At 42.8% G+C, this 19,535-nt stretch overlaps 1 protein-coding gene across 2 annotated transcripts in view; it reads left to right on the plus strand.

Moving 5' to 3' along the window:
- Positions 1 to 19,535, plus strand: part of KLHL32 (kelch like family member 32) — an 866,209-nt gene that overhangs the window by 364,154 nt on the left and 482,520 nt on the right. For both annotated transcript variants that reach the window (XM_069235531.1, XM_069235532.1), the window contains exon 4: positions 5,883 to 5,990. In XM_069235531.1, coding sequence (XP_069091632.1) covers positions 5,883 to 5,990 — 108 coding nt within the window. The remainder of the gene's footprint in view (positions 1 to 5,882; positions 5,991 to 19,535) is intronic.

Here is a 19,535-nt window from a genome sequence, read left to right on the forward strand (position 1 = left end):
CCACCTACCTCTCGGTTGCTCTTGCCTGTAAATTGGATGTGCTCACTATGTGACCCTGGCGTTGGGCTACCCCAGGGACATTACTTGGTATGTTATGTGCTGCTGCCAATTAATTTCATTAGTCTTTTTGTGTTGATTATCCGATGTAGATATTAGAACAAAGTTCCTTTAGGCCAGGTGTTTTACATCCAGGTGGCGTATAGGGTAGACTTGACTGGATATTTACAGATCCTATCAGCTGTCATATTTCTAAACTCTGTTGAATGGAAATGTAACTATAACACATCAAATAAAGTCAGTATGCATCTAGAAAATCTTGTCTGCATTTTTTTCAAAACATATAATTTTACCAGAATTTGCTTGAAGTCTTTCCCAAAATTATTTTTTAAAGTATAAGTGAAAAGGAGTGCCTCACATAAAAGCCATAGTTCCCCAATGTCATACTATCAAATCTATTTATGACTCTGCATTGACTTTATTTTAACACACTTTTTACTGAAATGTGAAAGGTTTGTTTGCATAGAAGACATCCTGTACAAGGTCTTCCATCTCAGAAATTACAACATTTCTTCAAGGCTTGAAGAGGGTCGGGGAAAGGAGTTGTGGTTGTAATAATACCACAAAGCGAGTTTGGATGGAGGGACCACCAGCGCAAAGCATTTAGGTAGCAGGCACATTACAGCAAAAGAGGTGTTTGGAAAAAGAGGCAGCCTCCCTCGTCTGTTGTAGGCAGTGGGCTGGGAAAGAGCACATAAAGATATGTCACCGCTTCTCACTGGCTGGTACGACCAGGGGTTAGGATAGTTGGGTGGCTGAAAGACACAAAACAAGAGTTGAGAAAGTCTGGACCATTGAGAAGACAGGCTCACTGGTGGGCCAGTAGACCCCTTGAAAGACCAATCAAAAATGAGGAATGGGATATCCAGAGATTTGGAGAAGGATCAAGCGACTGAATAACTTGAGTGGAAGTTCTGAAAAATGCCTCTGAGGTGAATATTAGTGAATTGTTTTGTATAGGAGTTGGGAAAGATGCAGTGTAAGAACAGTATGTATAGTACAATTGTAAGATCTTGGAAGGTGGTTTTGTAAATGCAAATCTGCTTCTGGAATAAAATGAAAAAATGTATCGACTACGATACGCCGATGTAGGTCCTTTGGCCAATGGCACCATCGCCTAAAGGGATATTTTACTTAGCTTGTCCCAAGCATGGCTGCTCCTTTGCCTTCCTGCCCTGTGCACCTTACTGACACAATGATGGTTTTTTATCGCACATTAATATTAAACTGGAGTAACTGTAAAAATACATTTAGTTTAACTGTGTAGACTAGTTGTCAGTAGTAAATGAAAAGGCAGTTCTGCATGCATCAACTGTATACATGAGAATGTTGTTTTTCATGTGCAGCTCCTGTCTCCCTAAGTATATATTATTGTATTTTTTCACTTTAGAGTCTATTTGTGAATGTGCTCTTTACTGAGTTATGTGAAGGACGAGCCATTAGCCTTCGGGGCAACGTTTATATCTGTGTATCCATCTAAATTATGTATATTTTTGCCTCGATTTATAGCAGACCTTTAAATATTTTTTTCTTTATTGCGATGCCAACACTGTCGCTTGATATTTATGCAAAGGAAACACCAAAACACCACACATATTATAATCTTTTAATATCAGTAAGGTGTTGGCTCTGCATTTGTCTTAATATCGTTGGAGTTAAGCGGTCTCAGGAGTTGTAACGGCAAAAACTCTTAGAAACAGGTGCACCTATTGATAGACGATTTGGTGAAAGTTAGACATTAAGGGCCACATTACGACCCTGGTGGTTGTGCCACGGTCGGACCGCGAGCACCACTAGTTTTCCTCCACAGGAGGGACTGGCGGTCCTAATCCTCCAGGACAGTGCTGCAAGCAGCACCACCCTAAGATTTACGACCCTCCTCACTGCCAGATTTTACATGGCGCTACTACCGCCATGTAAAGGCTTGAGGAGGCGGGTGCAGGGGTGCCCAGGGGGGCTCCAGCACGGCCCATGTACTTGGCATGGACAGTGCAGGGGCCCCCATGGCCAGCCCCATCACGCTTTCACTAAAGCGCGACGGGTGCTGCTGCACACTACGCAAACATGAGCCAGCGTCAATGTTGGAGGCTGTTCCCCACTGGGCCAGCGGACGGAAACACCATTTCCACCCGCTTACCCAGCAGGGAACTCGTAATAGAGCCCGTGGGAAGGCAGTGCACTGGTGGCAACCTGCCCATCTGGACTTCGGCGGACAGTGTGAACCATCCGCCGAAGTCGTAATGAGGCCCTTAGTCGTTATTTATGGTAACCTGCAATGCACAATTGGGCAATATCATTTATCACAACCATGACAACGCACAAGCCTAAAACCAGAATATTCTGCATTATGTGAAGTTGCTACTGTACTTGTGTAGTAGTTGGGGTGCCAGTGTATTGTGTGCATTATCATATTAATTTCTTCAAAGTTGAAATGAAAAGGGATGACAGACTTACCAGTTTCTGGCGCATTGGAAAGGTCAAGCGTATTAGATAAATCTGAAATGATGATCTTTCTTGGATCTTGAGTCTAAAAAATAGCAGTAGTGAGATGAAGGGTTGAAGTTTAGTTTTGGTGTAATTGTACACAGTGGCAAGTAGAATTGGTAGTTATGTGTGAACCGTATTCTTCAAATCGTTGGGGGAGGGCTCTGCAAATTATTAACCATTTGATTACTAGGGGAGAGGAAGTGGAAGGTCTCTCAAAAAATAGAAACAGTTTTTGATATTGTGAGGTAAGAGCGTGTGCATTCAAGTATAGTATGCAAAAGTTTAATTTCCTAAAAAATCACACATTCGAGGATGTTTTCCCGCTTGTTGTGAGGAAAATAACAACGCTAGCTCTTAAGGCACGTGTAGAACTGATGCACTATATGGCAATGTGTGTTTGTTGGGTGATATCAGAAATTTGGTAATACATTATTTACTGAAATAAATTCAAATGGGATGTTTTTTTTTCCTTCCGTAAGAATGTGTTCTCGGATGCAAAGATAAAAGGAACAGTGCATAATGTGCAGGTATGGGGTATGGAATAGCTTCACGTGTGATCCTAAGCCATGAGCTACTGTAGCATAATGCTCATGTCATTCACAAATCACTTTGAAGCTTTCACACTCTGTAAATAGAGATTTGCTACTGTGAACAGCATGAGTAAATACCTCTGAATTGCTCTGCTGTTCTTCAAAGCCTGCTTGTGTAAGCTGTGTGTGTAGGTAGAGTATGTAAGAAAGGCCTGAGCCTGACTTGGGCCAGATATCTGGCTCAGGGCCAGCCCTTGTAAGATGGGAATGGCCGGGCATAATGAGATCAGAGTCCATCATCCCAATCACTTCCTCGTACCCACCATCACACAGGTTTTGAAGACAAAAAATACACCTGGCAATTATTTTATACACAGATATCTAAAAAAATCTGGAATGTTCGTTTTATGTTTGGACCACTCCTGCTGAAATTGTAGTTTGAATACACAACATGCAAGTTTAAGTACATCTACAGTTTGCAGCAATACTACTGCAATTTGCATGTGCCTTGTGGAACTTTTGGAACCTGAAAGGAAACTCTTTCTTTTGCTAATTTACCTTTGTTTTGTTGTTTCGGTACTGCATTTTGTTAATGTGATAATCCTGAATTTGTTAAATATTGGGAAGCCAGTGATATGAGCATAATTACAAAGCATGATGGCTTCCTTTTACTTCACTTTGTACTACAGAGAACTGCTCTGACGCCTTTTAGTTCTGCAGATTGCTGAATTGACTTGTGTTAGCATTAGTCGTTGTTTCTCAGAATCTGTCCTTTACTAAATCGTACACAAATTTCGAGAACAAGCTCTCTTATTGCTTGAGTTTGGTTTAACACAAGATACTTGCATTTTGCACATTGTAGTTATTGAACATTAGAACATTGGAATGTTCATAGCTCCATTGGAGACAATGGAGTGCTCAGGGCTTTTACTGGCTGTTAAAAGCCCTGAGCGTCAACATTTCAATGTTTTTGATCACAGCAATAGGCCTCATGGAGCCGGAGGGAATTTCAATCTCCTCAGGCTTTGTGAGGACTTTGTTTTATTTATTAGAACATTCTGCCCTCTAGTGGAAGGATGTTCTAATATAGCCTTAGAGCCGGCCGTAGCGGGCTATACTGGCCATTAATGGCCCACTCCAGCGTTAAAGGCCCAAGCCAAAGGCGAGTATAGCCCAGCTACAAAGGGCTATAAGGCTATTAGAACATCCTTCCACTAGAGGGCAGAATGTTCTAATAAATAAAACAAAGTCCTCACAAAGCCTGAGGAGATTGAAATTCCCTCCGGCTCCATGAGGCCTTTGTTCACAGCTATTGCTGTGATCAAAAACATTGAAATGTTGACGCTCAGGGCTTTTACCAGCCAGTAAAAGCCCTGAGCACTCCATTGTCTCCAATGGAGCTACGAACATTCCAATGTTCTAAGGCTATATTAGACCATCATGATGTTGGGAGCTCCATTGAAAACAATGGAGTGCCCTGGCCTTCTAACAACCGGTTGAAGCCCAAAGCTCCAACATTCCAATGCTGTCGTTCACAGCTCTTGCTGTGAACAAAGGTCTCACGGAGCCCAAGGGATTTCAGTCCTCTCAAGCTCCGTGAGACCTTTGTTTCATTTATTAGAACATTCTGCCTTCTAGTGGCAAAATGTTCTAACAGCATTATAGCCCTCTGTAGCAGGGCTATAACTGCAGTAAAGTCTGCTCCCTTGTTAAAGGCCCTCGCTTTCGGGTCGGACCTTTAACACTGGAGCGGCCTTTAATAGCTGGTGTAGCTCACTACATCAGGCTGTAAGGCTATATAGTGCACTAACATACTTTAAAAAGACAATTAACCACAAACATTGGTTTCTGGTTTTAAAACTGTAGGCATTCATCCAGTAGCTGAATTGCACAGTGTGTAATTAAAGCACCTTAGCACTCATCCCAATTTACTCACTTGACCACATAGTATAATCCTTAGAAGATATAATTATTGCACGCTATTTTACATGATTGCCCAATTTATGAGCACCGTGTAGCAGTTTGCCACAGAATGTCTGATTTTAAAACACCTTATATGGTTTATATACTACATAACAATGATCTTCAGAAGCTATAAAGTGCACTTTTCTTGTCTTTTGGTTGGCTCGAGGCATTTTGATCAATGCACTGGAGGTGTGGGCAATTCTTGAATGTTTCTAATTTTGTATCTAAAAATTATTACTTTTAAATACATCTTACTGAGTTCTATGATGTAATGTACTAAGCTGAAGCTCTTACAAATAATCAGTATTGTACTTTTTATTATTAAATAATGAGTAAATACATTTACATGTCTTTTTAAGTAATGTAAGTACCATATCTTTTGATGACTCAGCTGGTAATTGCCTCTTTGGGCAAAGGGAGAGCCTGGGCAGGCTGTGTAGAGGCTCTCACTATGAATTTGCCCCCTGGCACCCCTCATAGTGTGTGACCTGAGTTTACCTCCTGATGATTAGTTGTCTAATGCAAAGCATGTAAGTTTGGATAAGCTGTGCAACTGTCCTGGCTCTGTGGTTTCCAGGAAGGCAGGAAGTGATGAAATAGTTCAGAATAAGGGTTTGGAAGAGTCCCATCACAGTTTCTTGTAGCAGGGCCCCCTTAGGTTGTGTTACCCTATTGTATGCTAACTTTCTTGACACCCAGATTAGTGCCTTCCTACTTTTACTTTGGGCCAAAGCATCTTCTGTCCCTACATTATAACGAGAATATTCAACTTGTAAGAAAAATCAACTAGAAGCATTCCATTTTTAAAGTAATTATTAACATTCACCTTTTTTGTCTTTTCAGGCGATGTTCAGTCTGTGTATGGTTGAAAGTGGAGCCGACGAGGTCAACTTGCATGGGGTAACTAGTCTTGGTTTGAAACAGGCTCTGGAGTTTGCTTACACTGGCCAGGTGTGTATAATCTTTGAAAATAGTTCTCTCATTAGTGAGTGTTCATGACATTTATATCAAAGCACATGTAGTAAATGCCTTGTTTAATAACACACCATATGTGTATTTAAATTCATTTTCTATTTGGGGTAGGATTTGTATCACGATTTAATGTAAATTATGGTCAGGATTATTATAATTCAGTATAAATTAATCCAAATCAATTGCACTGAATTTCATTTAGGATTAGGATAAGATAAAAAACTATAATGTATTCAGGAATAATTTAATTTACTTTATCTTTAGGCTAGTATTAATGAACTGTCAAAAGGTTAGTTTAATTTAGAGTTAGTAAAAATATAATGCAATTAAAAAATGAACTAATGTAGATTCAGGGACAGGATTAGTAATAAACACATAACACAACAAATTCTCTGCAAGAGAAGAACTACCAAGGGAATCTACAGAGATACCAGACAATCATGTGTCTTTCTGGTGGGAGTGTGATATACTCACTTCAAGCTTATTTCCTAACTACAAAGACTCTTCTCCTGACCCTAAAGTCAGGCCTATGCATTACTGCGAAATTATTGCCTTTAAGACCCTTGATAACTTTAAAGCGTGAAGGTACATTTTTCTCCTCTTTCCCAACACCAGACACTTACATATTTCTTATTTTGTATGTTCATGTCATTTAGATTATAGCGGGTCTCATTGTCTTCTTTCTAACAGTTCGTCCCAATGACTTCACACAAAAGTGACTGTCTACGTTATGGCTTTTTCCAGTTTGTTTTTCCTCAAAATGTTGGTGAATATTAGTTCATGCATTTTTAGTATTTTAGTTGTTATCCTTTTGTTGAAAAGTAGCAAAGTAAGCACATAACAAACGGGTAAGTGACATTCTTAGGCTAGAAACTAGAATTTTCATGGCTGTCATTATACACTCTCAGATATTATTTAAGCATATTTTAACCTTCTTCTGCCTAATCCAAACCAGTGGTTTGAGGAAGGAAAGGTGGAAGAAACAAAGGGGACTTGTCAGGAGAGAGAGACAAAATTTCTATAGTATTCTCCAATGTGAACCCTATATCGAGTAAAGCTATAAAACCGCTTGCATGCTCAGTCAAACCAGAACACTAGGCACTCAGTTATATAAAAATGTAGAGTTCCTCAATTACTTTTAGCTTTTCTTTTATATTATCCATACAATCTTGGGAAGACTCAACTTCTATAACGATAGAAGACTTCTATTGATAAATATCTGTCAACTTAACAGGGATCTTTTATGCTATCCAGGGTCTTTTTATAGATCATCATTTTCCATTTGACATACATCCAGGGTGACATAGGGCTTCATTTAATGATCTGTGTTCAACTTCAACTTCAAGGGAGTAAGGATAATGCAGGCTTCTTTTAATAAATCAATTTGAAATTGACAGGGCACCTGTAACCCCCTGTGCACAGATGTGACTGTGTGCCCCCACCTGAAGTTCCTTCTTTTCCAAGATACCCTTGTAAGAAACTGCATACCAGTAAGAGAGAGCATTAACATAAGAAGCATCTTCCACATTCACTCACTAGATGGATTTTTTTTAAATTGAATTAGGAACTGAAAATGTACAAGCTTCTTGAACGTCATATTGTAGTTCTCCGTGTATCATATTTTGCTAATCCTCAGATGGAAAATGATGATAAGGATCTAGCACATGTGACTTTAATTGAGATTAATGAAATGCAGAATGAATCTTCCACGATTCTATAAGGTCACAGGATTGATATGATGAATGATAATAAATAGGTATAAGAATCATAGTTGAAATTTGATTGAAAGTGAATTAACTGGAAGAAAATGGGAAGGCAGCGACATCTAAAGTCTAGAAACAAAAAAGAGAGCAACTTGATCTTCACTCATGAGCATGCTCCTTCGTCTTGATCTTTCAATAGCTAAAATGGTCAGAAAGAAGTTGTCTCAGTTACTGTAACTTGCAAAATCAGGTGCTTTCAGAACAGAGTCAATTCCAGGTGAAAAAATCCTTGGATGATAACCTTGCATACATTAAGGGAATGAAACCGTGGTAGCACTAAGAGTTATGTTATTGAACAAAATGTCTGCAGTGGTTAAATAGGATACCCAGTTCTTCTTCTTCTATGGAAAAAAAACAGTAGCCATTTTAAAATTCTTTTTATCTCATCATTTGATGCCCATTAACATCCAGAGGTATAATAAGAATACTGACAATACTGTTACAACAAATATATTGTTCTGGTAGACCAATAGATGTATAAGGTTTGCCTCTTCAACCAAGGAATATAAAACATTACAGCATAATTGGGAGAGACAATAACATCAGAAGATAGCATTTCAGTATGATCTCCAAAGTGGCTTCCCACATGAGGCCTGAAGTTAATGGTAACCGATCAATTGTTTAAGTTTAGGAGTCTTCTCTACTCTTTTGGGATGTTATTGTTTGGCCCAATCCTGATACATAAACATTCCACAGGTGCCAAAATGCAGTAATGCAGAGACACTAATGATTTCCCCCTTCCATTTTTAAGTTATTGTAAAAACAGATGATAATCCACATTATTCATAAATGGTCCAGTATAAAGAAGCCAACACACTCCTCTCTTCTTCTCTTTTTCAGGAGATGATTCTTCTCTTCTTCTAACATTATTCTAAGGTAATTTTTAGAAGCCTGAATAATATTTCTGACATCACCACAATATAAACATGAGACAGCATTTTCAGGCTATACTTTTCCCTCTTCGTCAAAAGACCCCTTATTGATCCTATCTACATATATGCTTGAGGGAAAGGATCTACTGGAAATGCTGACCCACCATATGAAGTAACTCTGGAAAAATTAGAAAAAAACTGTCAGGACTCCTTTCTTTTTTTTGTCTCTCTTGTAACCTATGTTCAATAAACAACACTTGATTCGTAAATTCAGAAATAGAAGCAGGATGTTAGGAACAAATCAACTCTTAATCTCATTTTTCAGACCATTTCAAAATAAAGTAATTTGAGTTCATGCAAATCAACGAGCTCCACTGCCAATTGATGAAAACTTGTCACATAAATGAAAATATCCATTCCACTTTGTAGGATATTAGACCAATATTCTTCAGCAGAACACTCCATCAAGACATTCAAATATCTTCTTAAGGGCAAGTAGAAATGATATGATCAGGGGCTGCTCCTCCATATGGGTGGAGGAGCGTTGCCCCCCCACCAGCAGCAGAAGCTGCAACGCTTTCACCACAAAATGTTTATTATTCCTTTGTGGTGAAAGGGGCAGGGCATAGGGGATGACAGCCTCGGAGGGGAGTGCACAGAGCACTCGCCTCAGAGCGCATGAGTGTTTGGCCGGCTGTATCGGGCCGGCCAAACACACATGCGCTGTAGGCTCTCTGCCGGGCTGGAGAGAGCCTGCACAGGCTCCCAGTCTGCATGGGAGAGACCTGGCTGGGCACTCCCAGCCAATCCTGGTGCTGCTTTGAGCAGCGTCAGGATTGGCACAGGGAAGGCTGGGAGCCTGTTCCTGCAGTGTCAGCGACGAGGATAGAGGAGCGGCGGTGGCAACCGAGAAGGTAAAGTTTTTTTATTTGTTATTTTTTTATTTTGTGTTATTAATTGTCCCGCTCCCCCGCACGCTGCACACGCCCCGCCCTTACAAATAGGAGCGAGCTGCAACTGGATATGATATGAATTTGTTCCTAGAGGAGAAGGCCGAGTCAAAGAAGGTAAAATAAGGCAACCAGTAACCTAACCTATCCTTATTCCATCTTGAATACACTTTGCAGAGTGAGAAGCAAAATGCACTGCCCAGAGGTTCTCTTAACTTCCCATGATCCCCAGAGAAATGTGGGCACTGTAAGGGGCTGTTGGGATGTCAATAAACCTATAAACCAGGGTCTGTTTTCATGCTGAATTCGCATAGCATAATTGTTTAAACCCTGTGCTAGGTGCTGAGTTATTGGCATCGTAATCGGTTTAAAAATAATAGAACTGGACGTGGTGAAGATCTGTTTAGCTTTTTTCTTGTTTGCCAGAGAAAGAGCGATTCTTGCCAGTAGCAGTGGCATCCCCCTGCACATTACTACACATAAAAGGTGCCAGGTGTATCCTTAAGAAGGTGCCAGTGAAGAGGAAGAATCACAAAAGTTAAAAACCTCCTTGGCAAACTGATTGGGCGATGGAGATTTATGATGCAGTAGAAAAGCAAGACACCAAAATCCATCTGACATCAGGAAGAGAAACAAAATACATGATCCAGCCTCGAAAGTCTTCAAGGATGTTCTTAGCAACCTCTCATTCTCTGACCAGGGTTAATAACTGCTGTGGTTCATTCAGATACAGAAGACATTGGTCAGCCTCTGTAGAAGTGTTTTATGGTCTGAACCTAGTACTATTGATAAGTGTGTTACAACGTCGATTGTTAAACTCTTCAGGGTGAAGGGTTTGGGAAGGAAGCAATAGAATAATTTTTTGGCCTGTTGGCCACACCTTTTGTGTGCCCAACATTTACAGTGAAAGTTAAAGGGAGGGTGGGAAGTGTGTCTTGGGTGGGTAAAGCTCCTCATCCCTCGCTCTGTACCTAAATTTCAGGTTGGGACTTTTTCCTTTGAATTTCTCTTTCTCTGCAGTGGTTATAGCAACTCGCTCCCGTGCGGGGGTTGTTTTCTAGCGGTTTGGAAAGCCAGTTACATTTTTTGTTCTCCGGCGCTTAGAGAATATTGAACCAATTCCAGTGGAGCTTTGACTTCAGGCTTTCTTTGTGTGCAAAGATTCCTCTCTTATCTGGGAGCAATGTAGTGTAGCTAATTTTATTTGGAGAGCGTGGAGACCAATGCCAGACTCCGGCTGCTAGTACTGTGAGCACTGTAAAATTCTACCATGTATCCCATTAAGATAAGCATGAAATTCTAAATTGGGATCTGAATTCATTTGTACAAGTTGTGGTACTGGCAGAATAATCTCAGGCAGGTAACCCGATGATGATAGTGAGACATACAGTCAGATAGGTGAAACTAATTGGATGCGAGACTCTAAAAATGTGATTCTTATTCTGTTAATCTAAGCAATAATGTTATATATGTTAGATTGTACTCTATCATGTATTTTCTCATCAGAAATTAAAATTAACAGAAAAGTGTGCATACTTAACTAACGTTTTATTTATGTAAATGAAGGGAATCCATTTTATAGTTATTTAATGGTGGGACGATGTGAAGACCCTAGTAACCCTGGTGTTCATATTGGAAGAAAAAAAAAATTGCCATTACTGAGATTTTGATTTATGTACTTTCCTGCCATCTTGTGGTTCACCTTGAAAACTGCATTCATAGAGGTTACATTTTATGTATGTTTCATGATCAACCGATAAATGGAAGGAGGTGTCTGAATGTACAAATCCGAATATAACTTACCAAACATTGTCAAAGCGGACAGTTCTGTCTTGCATTTTCAGTTATAGGCCAGACCTTCTTGCTTAGCCTGTGCTTCGTTTACATTTCATTAGTTTTGTTTCTATGAATTCGTTGGTTTATTAATGTCATTCATCGTTTTTTTCGTGTTTTTTAGCTGCTGCTCCTTTATTTATTTGTTGGCGTGCCCTTTTTTTGTTGCCTCTTCTTGTTGGTCATCTTAGCCCTTAGGGTTTTTTTTACTGTGCTCATGATGATTGTTGCTATCAGTTCAAAGTGCACATTGTAATTACACATGCGGCGTGGGGCTTCCGTTCGAACTCTAGCTTAACAGATATGATCTTTAGTGTGGCAGTGTTATTCAATAATAATTATCGAAAGTGCAGCACAGAGTAACTGAAATGAAGTGCACAGGGGAGGGAATCTTCTTTCAAAGTGCAGGGCACAAAATCTAATGTAACGTGCAGTGCGGGTGGGGTTATGTATTCGGAGTGTATCCTGAAAGAATGACTTGATCAAGCCTCAGGGAAGAATGTGTTCAAAGTGTTGGGTGGAACTACATATTTAATGTACAAAACAGCATAATTAAATGAACGCACAGCGAGTAAATAAAACAAAAGTTTGAATGTAATTTGAAGGGCATGTGGTATCTATCTGTAGTGTCCTACTGGACACGTTCTAGTGTTTCACCAGCCACTCGGCTGAGGACTGGCCTTACACACACACCCCACACCCATCGAACACAGGCGTCACCACTCAGGTGACCCTGCCAATAAAAAGGGCCGGGCGCACGTGCCCCAGGCCAGTTCCTAGAACCATGTTACTGTGTCTGTGTCCCCTTCTTTTTAGTAGCATGAGGGCCAAGAGCCCCCAACACTACAGTGGCGACTAGGGGGTCTGCCCCATGCGTGAGCCGGCGGCAGCTGTCTGCAATGAAACGACGCCAAGCTGCCAGCACTGCAAGGAGGTGAGAACAGGAACACCTGCAGCCATTTGGAGTGTGAACAGCATATGTGGCGGGGGAAATGTAGGGTAAATGATTGCAGTCGAGTCCACGCTTAAAAGCGCCTATATGCACCCCCTGCAACAAGAAAGCAGCCTGTGAGGGCTAACAGGGCCGCAGCCCTGCCGCAACGATAGAAGACGCAACGGTGCAGCCGTGCACAGGAATGAGAAGCCAAGTGCCCGCCCACCCTTCCGACAGACTGCTGCCGCCGAGCAGAGAAAGAAAATGGCACGCAGCGCTAGGGAGGCTGCTGCTGCCCAAATGTGGCGCTACCACCCCCCTGGCCGCCGGTCGTGTCCCAGCAAGGAGAACTGCCAGGAGTGCTGCGGGCGCGAGGTGGGTGGCACAACGGTGCTGCCTCGCACTAGAATACTAAAAATGCCCAGTGCCGCCCCCCTCTTCCAAATAAAATGCCAAAAGCGTGGCCCGCAGCTTGAAAGAAGGCTGCTGCAGCCACGCTTGAGGAGGGCAAAGGTGCTGCTGCGCACTGAGAGAAGAATAAAGTGCCCAGGGCCGCCCCCCCTTCCCTGCAGTGATGTGAGGCAGGCCTGGGAAGGCCACAACACAGCCGGCAGCATGGATGGAAGGCGCAAAGGTGCTGCCATGCACCAAAAGAACCAAGGAAGCGCCTAAGGGAGGCTCCCCCCCTTCACCGAGCATCGTGCAGTTTGCCGGCCTCTTCCCACGAGACTGTTTGTTGTTTGAAAAAAAAAAAAGAACAGAAGAAACAAAGAGAAGAAAGAAATAAAGAACACTGCACTTACCTGCAGTGCGCCCAAGGAAGGAAACGGCGCAGAAGACGGAAACGATGTGTACGACCGCTGCACAGCGAAGGAGAAGATTGCAGCTGTCCCAGCCAAGCTGCAACAGTGAGAAATGGACTTAAGTGCCACGCAAGGCACTAGGAGAGTGTGCATGGCCTGCGCAGCCCCTGATGGCCGTCTGCCGCCACCGCTGAAAGAACGCCACATGCCCAGAAGTGATGGACATCACCATAAGATAGGAAAGGGACATGCCAGGCGTCAACAAACAATGCCCAGAAGGAAGGAAAAGAGACAATGTCAGAGGTGCACAGAGAGCTGTGCCACTGAAGCTGACAACACAAGCAGGAGCCCGAGAACATGGACAGAGCACCCAACAGCGTGACCTAATGCCCGGGACAAGATGCCGTGCCAGCCGGCCACACAGCAACAGAAGATGGCCACTGTTGGCCCATCATTGAGCAAGTCAGCAGAACAGACCGACCCTGCCAAGCAGATGGAGGCAGGAGCGAGCGCTGCAACAGTGCAGTCTTGAGGTGCAAGAGTGGTGCCCTCGACTGAAGAGATGGAGGAAGAGGATGGTGGTTCTCCAGTCAGGGAGCGGTCCACCAAGAAGATCCGGGAACGGACCAGAACTGCAAGAGGTCAGCTGGGTGAGCGGATCAAGTCCTACCCGCAGGACTCAGCCTGCGAGAGGCTGCAACAGAGCAAGATGCACCTGCAGAGGTGCAGAGAAAGGTCCATGTAACGCAGCATGTGCCCTGTGGCACAACACCACATCCAGGACAAAGAGCAAGATGCGCCAGCAGAGGTGCAGTGAAAGGTTCATGTGATGCAGCATGCCACCTGTGACACAATGCCACACCAAGGAGGAAGGAGGAGACGAGAGCGTGGCATGATGCCACAACGAGAAAGGACGAGAAGAAGAGAGTAGTGTGGCAGATCGGTCACACAACAGATCAACTCCATCACAGGTGTGCAAGCAGAAGGAAGAAGAGTGACACAGCTAAGGACTTGTGCAAGGAGATAAAAAGTTATCCATCAGCACAAGACCACCACCGGGGTGAGCAGACGTCACTGAAGACAGCTATGCGAGTGGACCCCCTTGCTTCTCAGTGCGACCGTCCTGCCACTTGTCACCGGCTGCTTGGCTGCAATGGCATCCCTGTCGCCAACTGCACAGTTCATTCAAGACCCACCAGTGGCCATGAAGTCCATCAAGTGATCCTTCCGCAGACAAAGACGCCGCTACCTGTTTGATCTGCAGAAGGATGAAAAACAGATCATCATCTTGATAAGGTGCATCGCCCAACCACCAAAGGAGCACAGCACCACCTGAATGGAGCCAGAGTCGGCAACAAGAACCGACGCTGACCAGGCATCTTTGGCAACATGGAAAATAACCACCGGAACACCTGCCATGACCTCCGTGAACCAGACACCTGCTGGTGAGAGCAGACCAGACCATTTGGACCATCCACCCTTGGGGTTGCACAAGACTTGGACGTGGCCCTGTTGGGAGTTCCGTGCAACTCCTTTGGCTCTGCCTACGTTGGCCCACACAGCCCACGCTGTCCCGTGGCAATCCAGGGGCAAGGGCCTCTAGGGAATTCCGGTGAGAGAGGAATCCCGCTGCGAGAGATGCGTCTGAGACAGCTCCACGTAGGGCATCGGGAAGCACGGAGGTCTCATACAGAGACTGGTCAATCAAAGACTGTGCAGTATGGCCAGAGCACCTAAATCCTGACGGCTCGAGCAAGCTGACCATGCGTCAACCACACTTGTGGCTCCATGTGAGATTAGGATGTGGCCCTGTAGGCAGTTCCTCTGCAATGCCTTTGCTTGGCCTGTGATAGGCCAGCACAGTCTACACATTCCTGTGGCAGCCAGCCAAAGGGCCTCGAGGAGACTCCTGTTTGATGGAGTTCTGGAACGAGAGGGAAGCCTGCTGCTGCACTGCCTCTGGACACCCAGGTGCACCAGGCCGTCACATCATCTGCAGTCTTAGGAGGTGTGCCATCTCCAGAGCCAGAATGCCTTTCCAGAACTGTGTACAGTGGACTCCCCACTGCTCCAGATGCACCTACATCAGAAGTTGTACATAGACTTTGACAACATGAGCCCAGGCGGGACCGGACCGTCAATCCCCAGTGAAATGTGAGGTCGTGGACAAGCGACTGAAATATCCGGATGTCATCTGCACTGCTGTTTGTGTCCAGCGCAGTCTGGTTCAACAACAGATGCATTCTGTGACGCCGAGAGCCCAGCTGCACCTGTTCCATGCCGCAGATCAGGCAGACAACCTGAACTGACTGTATATACTTTGTAACTAAATAAGGGTACACTGTTCCAAAAGAAATGTATATGTGGAAAATAAAGACAGGAGAAACCCGTAATTTCAGGAGCGAGAACCCTCAAGCATCCTAATGGATGACCAGCATCATCATCGGGATTAGCTCCTCACTAGGCTGGCACTGCAATGCCTAGTGGGCACCCGAGGCGGGGGCTCTCAGCCAAATTTTTAAGACAGTGACTAAAAAAAGTTCAACTATGCTAAACTAGGGTGCTGTAAGTCACCATCAAAAAATGAAAAAAAGAGGTTTAAAATTGGTTATTCATCCATTAAACTCCATCATTTTAATCAGTCTAATACTACAAGGATGAAGACCAAGGTTAAAAAAAATGATTTGAAAGTGCAGGAGAGGATTATGCTCAAAACACTTTTCAAAAATTAATTGAATATGGTAGAGTGTTCCTAATGTTAAAAAGAACCTCTATAATACGGTCGACATGTTTCGCGTCTGTTGGTCCGTCCGGATCCATTGACGCTTTATCAGGACCTAAGTAACTAAATAACTAACCTCTTTGAAGTAAGTATCATCAATAAAGATACAATAAGACCGGTCACTTACTTAAGATGACTGGTAATACAGGTACCCTGAAAAACAAGAAAAAAGAAGCAAGGAGAGGCAAAACCAAATTGGCATGGGACAAATCTCATGATTGTGGTATATCTCAAAGGTAAATAGTATTCAACACAACCAAATTGAGGTGTAAAAACAGTGAACGGGACATCACACAAATGACAATGCTTTCCACCCCCTATTCGAGAACAGGTTCCATGGGTGAAGCGTCTCTGGGATTCAAGATGACACTAAGTGTAAATAATAGTAGGACAAGGTCAATACTGTACAATGAGAGTTAAAAATGTAAGCATCAGGTAGCTTGTCCACAAAGTAGAACATTTAAAAGTTGTCCTGAGAAGCAAATGGTTAAATATCTGGTCTTGTAGTGCCACATAGACGAGGTTGGCGATTAGCATAAATTAGATAGAGTTAGAAAACACCTCGCCATTACCGTATTTATCGGCGTATAACACGCACTTTTTCTCCCTGAAAATAGGGAGCAAATGATGTGTGCGTGTTATACGCCGATAAAATGTAATGGTTTTTTTTCCTGAAATGTCCTCTTAAAAAGAGGTGCGTGTTATACGCCGGTGCGTGTTATACGCCGATAAATACGGTATATCAAGAAAATGCAAATCTCTTAAATAATTAAAGGGGTGGTATCGCTAATACTTGTTATTGGTTCCACATATTTTATGTTATTTATTGTGAGCGAAATGCTCAATGCGCTCACATTGAAAATCCGACATTTATCAAACAACGGCACGGGTGCCTTGTCAACTGGTTAGTAAAGCAAATGTCAAAAGTCTACGACAAAAGCAAAAAGGACGTTCTCATTAGGACGTCAAAAAGATACTCACAGATTCTGTCACTGGTCCTGGTATGGGACCTACCCTCGGAGACCGTCACCCGGAAACAACCGGGTCGGATGGTCTCCGAGCTATAAACAGACGCTGCTGCTTTGCGCGCGTCTAATAGTTGAAATGGATGAAGGACTCCTATGGGACCAGAGTACCAAAGAAGAACTACAATTGGTATCTATCGCGCGTCTTCTGCCAACTAAAGATAAAAACAAACAAAGGACTTATTTTAAATATAAACAGAGGCTGGTAAATCAGGAAAGAGACCAGTGTCCCGATCGCGTTAGAAATGTCTAACACCGAAGTCCGAAATCGGACTAAATCTAGATCGGGAAGGCGGGGAGGGGCTGGTACCTTAGCTATAGATAGAGATATGGGAAACCAGCACAGATGAAAGACGTTTGAGAGTTATTTCACCAGAATATATTGTATTGCTGTGGTAACTGTGAGCAAATACAAGGTAGTTACATTGGAAAAAAATAGAAATATGCAAAATAATGTGCAAAAATACAAATATATAGAGAGTGATGGCCAGGATCTAAGGTGAGAGGGAGGACCAAGGGATGTCATCATTTAGTCCTCGTAGATGTGTCCCCAATTTGAACACCCATTTTTGTTCAATCCTGAAGAGGGATTTAGAATCATCAGGACGAATAGACGGTGCTTCCACTACCACCCACCATAGATCATTCGGGGAGTGGTGAACCTCCAAAAAATGAATACTCAGTTTGGTAGTAAGTTTTTTGCACCTGATATTGCTTCTGTGTTCATTGATACGAATCTTGACAGGTCTTGATGTCATTCCGATATAGTGTAAGTCACACGGGCACGTTATCATGTAAACACAGTTCTTGGTATTACAATTAGTATGTTTATTGAGATACCAAGGTCCAATAGAGTCAAAGTCGAGTTTCTTTAGGTGTCTAGTGAGGCTACATACATTACAATTCCCACAGGGATAGTGACCCACAACTGGTGGGAGATCCCATAAGGTCTTTAGGTTAGTAGGGTTATCTAAAATTCGCGGGCGTGTATGAACCACCAGATCCTTTATATTAGCAGTCCGTTTAAATGCAAAAAGAGGTTTTTTTAAGTCGTAACCACCACTTGTGAGGATGGACCACCTCTTATTGATAATTTTCTTAATCGAGTTTGACAAGGGAGTGTAGGTTGAGACACACGTTAGCTTGAGCTTGGTGTTCTCTAGGCGCTAATAGTGCCTCTCTGTTGTTATTCCTGGCTCTCTTGCGTGCTTGAGTGATAATCTTTGTTGGGTAATTCCGATCGCAGAGTTTATCTTGAAGAATCTCCGCTTGCTGATCAAATTCTTTAAGTAGACCGCAATTGCGACGCAGACGTAAAAATTGACCAAAGGGTAGATTGTCCCGCAGAGCCTTAGAGTGGTGGCTTTGATAGAGTAAGAGCGAGTTGCGGTCCGTAGGTTTGTGGTATACGTTGGTCTGCAATTTGCCATTGTTAATAGTAATCATCAGATCTAAAAATGGTAGTTGATGAACAGACACAGTGGCTGTAAATTTCAAAAAAGGATCAAGAGTGTTGATCCAAGTAACAAAATCCTCTGCCTGAATCATGGGTCCTTGCCAAATGATGAGAATATCGTCTATATAGCGACGCCATAGCCTGACAAAATTGAAGAATGGATTAGTTGGTTGTAGAATGTGTTTCTTCTCAAAATCATACATGTAAAGACATGCTAGGCTCGGAGCAAAAGTGCTCCCCATTGAGGTACCTTGGATTTGATGGTAGAATTGATCCTCGAAGAGGAAGAAATTTTCAGTCAAGGCTAATCTGGCACACTGTAAGATAAATTCAACTGGAGAAGACAGAGTTGATGTCACTTCATGTAAGGCAGTCTCTATAACCTGTAAGGTTGCTTCTTGAGGAATATTGGTATATAATGCCTCTACGTCTAGTGTAATGATCGCTTGTATGATATCGCCCTCATTGATAATTTCTATCAAGTTGAGCACCTCCTTTGTGTCTTTCAAGTAAGTCGAAGAATTTCTTACTAATGGTTGTAAAAAATGATCACAGAAGATCGAGAGTGGTTCTAAAATTGAACCCAATCCTGACACTATGGGGCGTCCAGTAGGGGGGGTTGTTTGTTTATGAATTTTCGGCAAACAATAAAAATACGGTATCCGTGGATGCAATGTGTCCAAAAATTCGGCTTCTCTGGGGGAGATTCACAGGTTTTTCTTGGCTTCCTCAATCATAATTTTAATCTGTGTCTGTAGTCTCATTTTAGGGTCATGATTAATTTCCGCATAGTAGGTACAATCACTCAGAAGACGTAAACATTCCCTTCTGTAGTCAGCAGAATCCATAACCACTATAGCTCCTCCCTTATCAGCTGGTTTTATAGTTATCTCAGGGTCGGATGCTAACGAGATCAGGGCTATTCTTTCTTCAGTTGGAATGTTGATGTAGGCTTGTTTGGGATGGAGTTTATTTAAGTCAGATAGCACTGCTTTCTCAAAAGTTAGAACTTCACTTGGTATCATGGTAAGAGGAGGGACAAAGGTCAAAGGTTTTTTGAGACCAGAGTCAAAGGCTTGAGGTTCCTCTGTCTTATCTTTGAAAAA

This window comes from Pleurodeles waltl, chromosome 5 (assembly GCF_031143425.1).
Source record: "Pleurodeles waltl isolate 20211129_DDA chromosome 5, aPleWal1.hap1.20221129, whole genome shotgun sequence".
NCBI lineage: Eukaryota > Metazoa > Chordata > Amphibia > Caudata > Salamandridae > Pleurodeles > Pleurodeles waltl.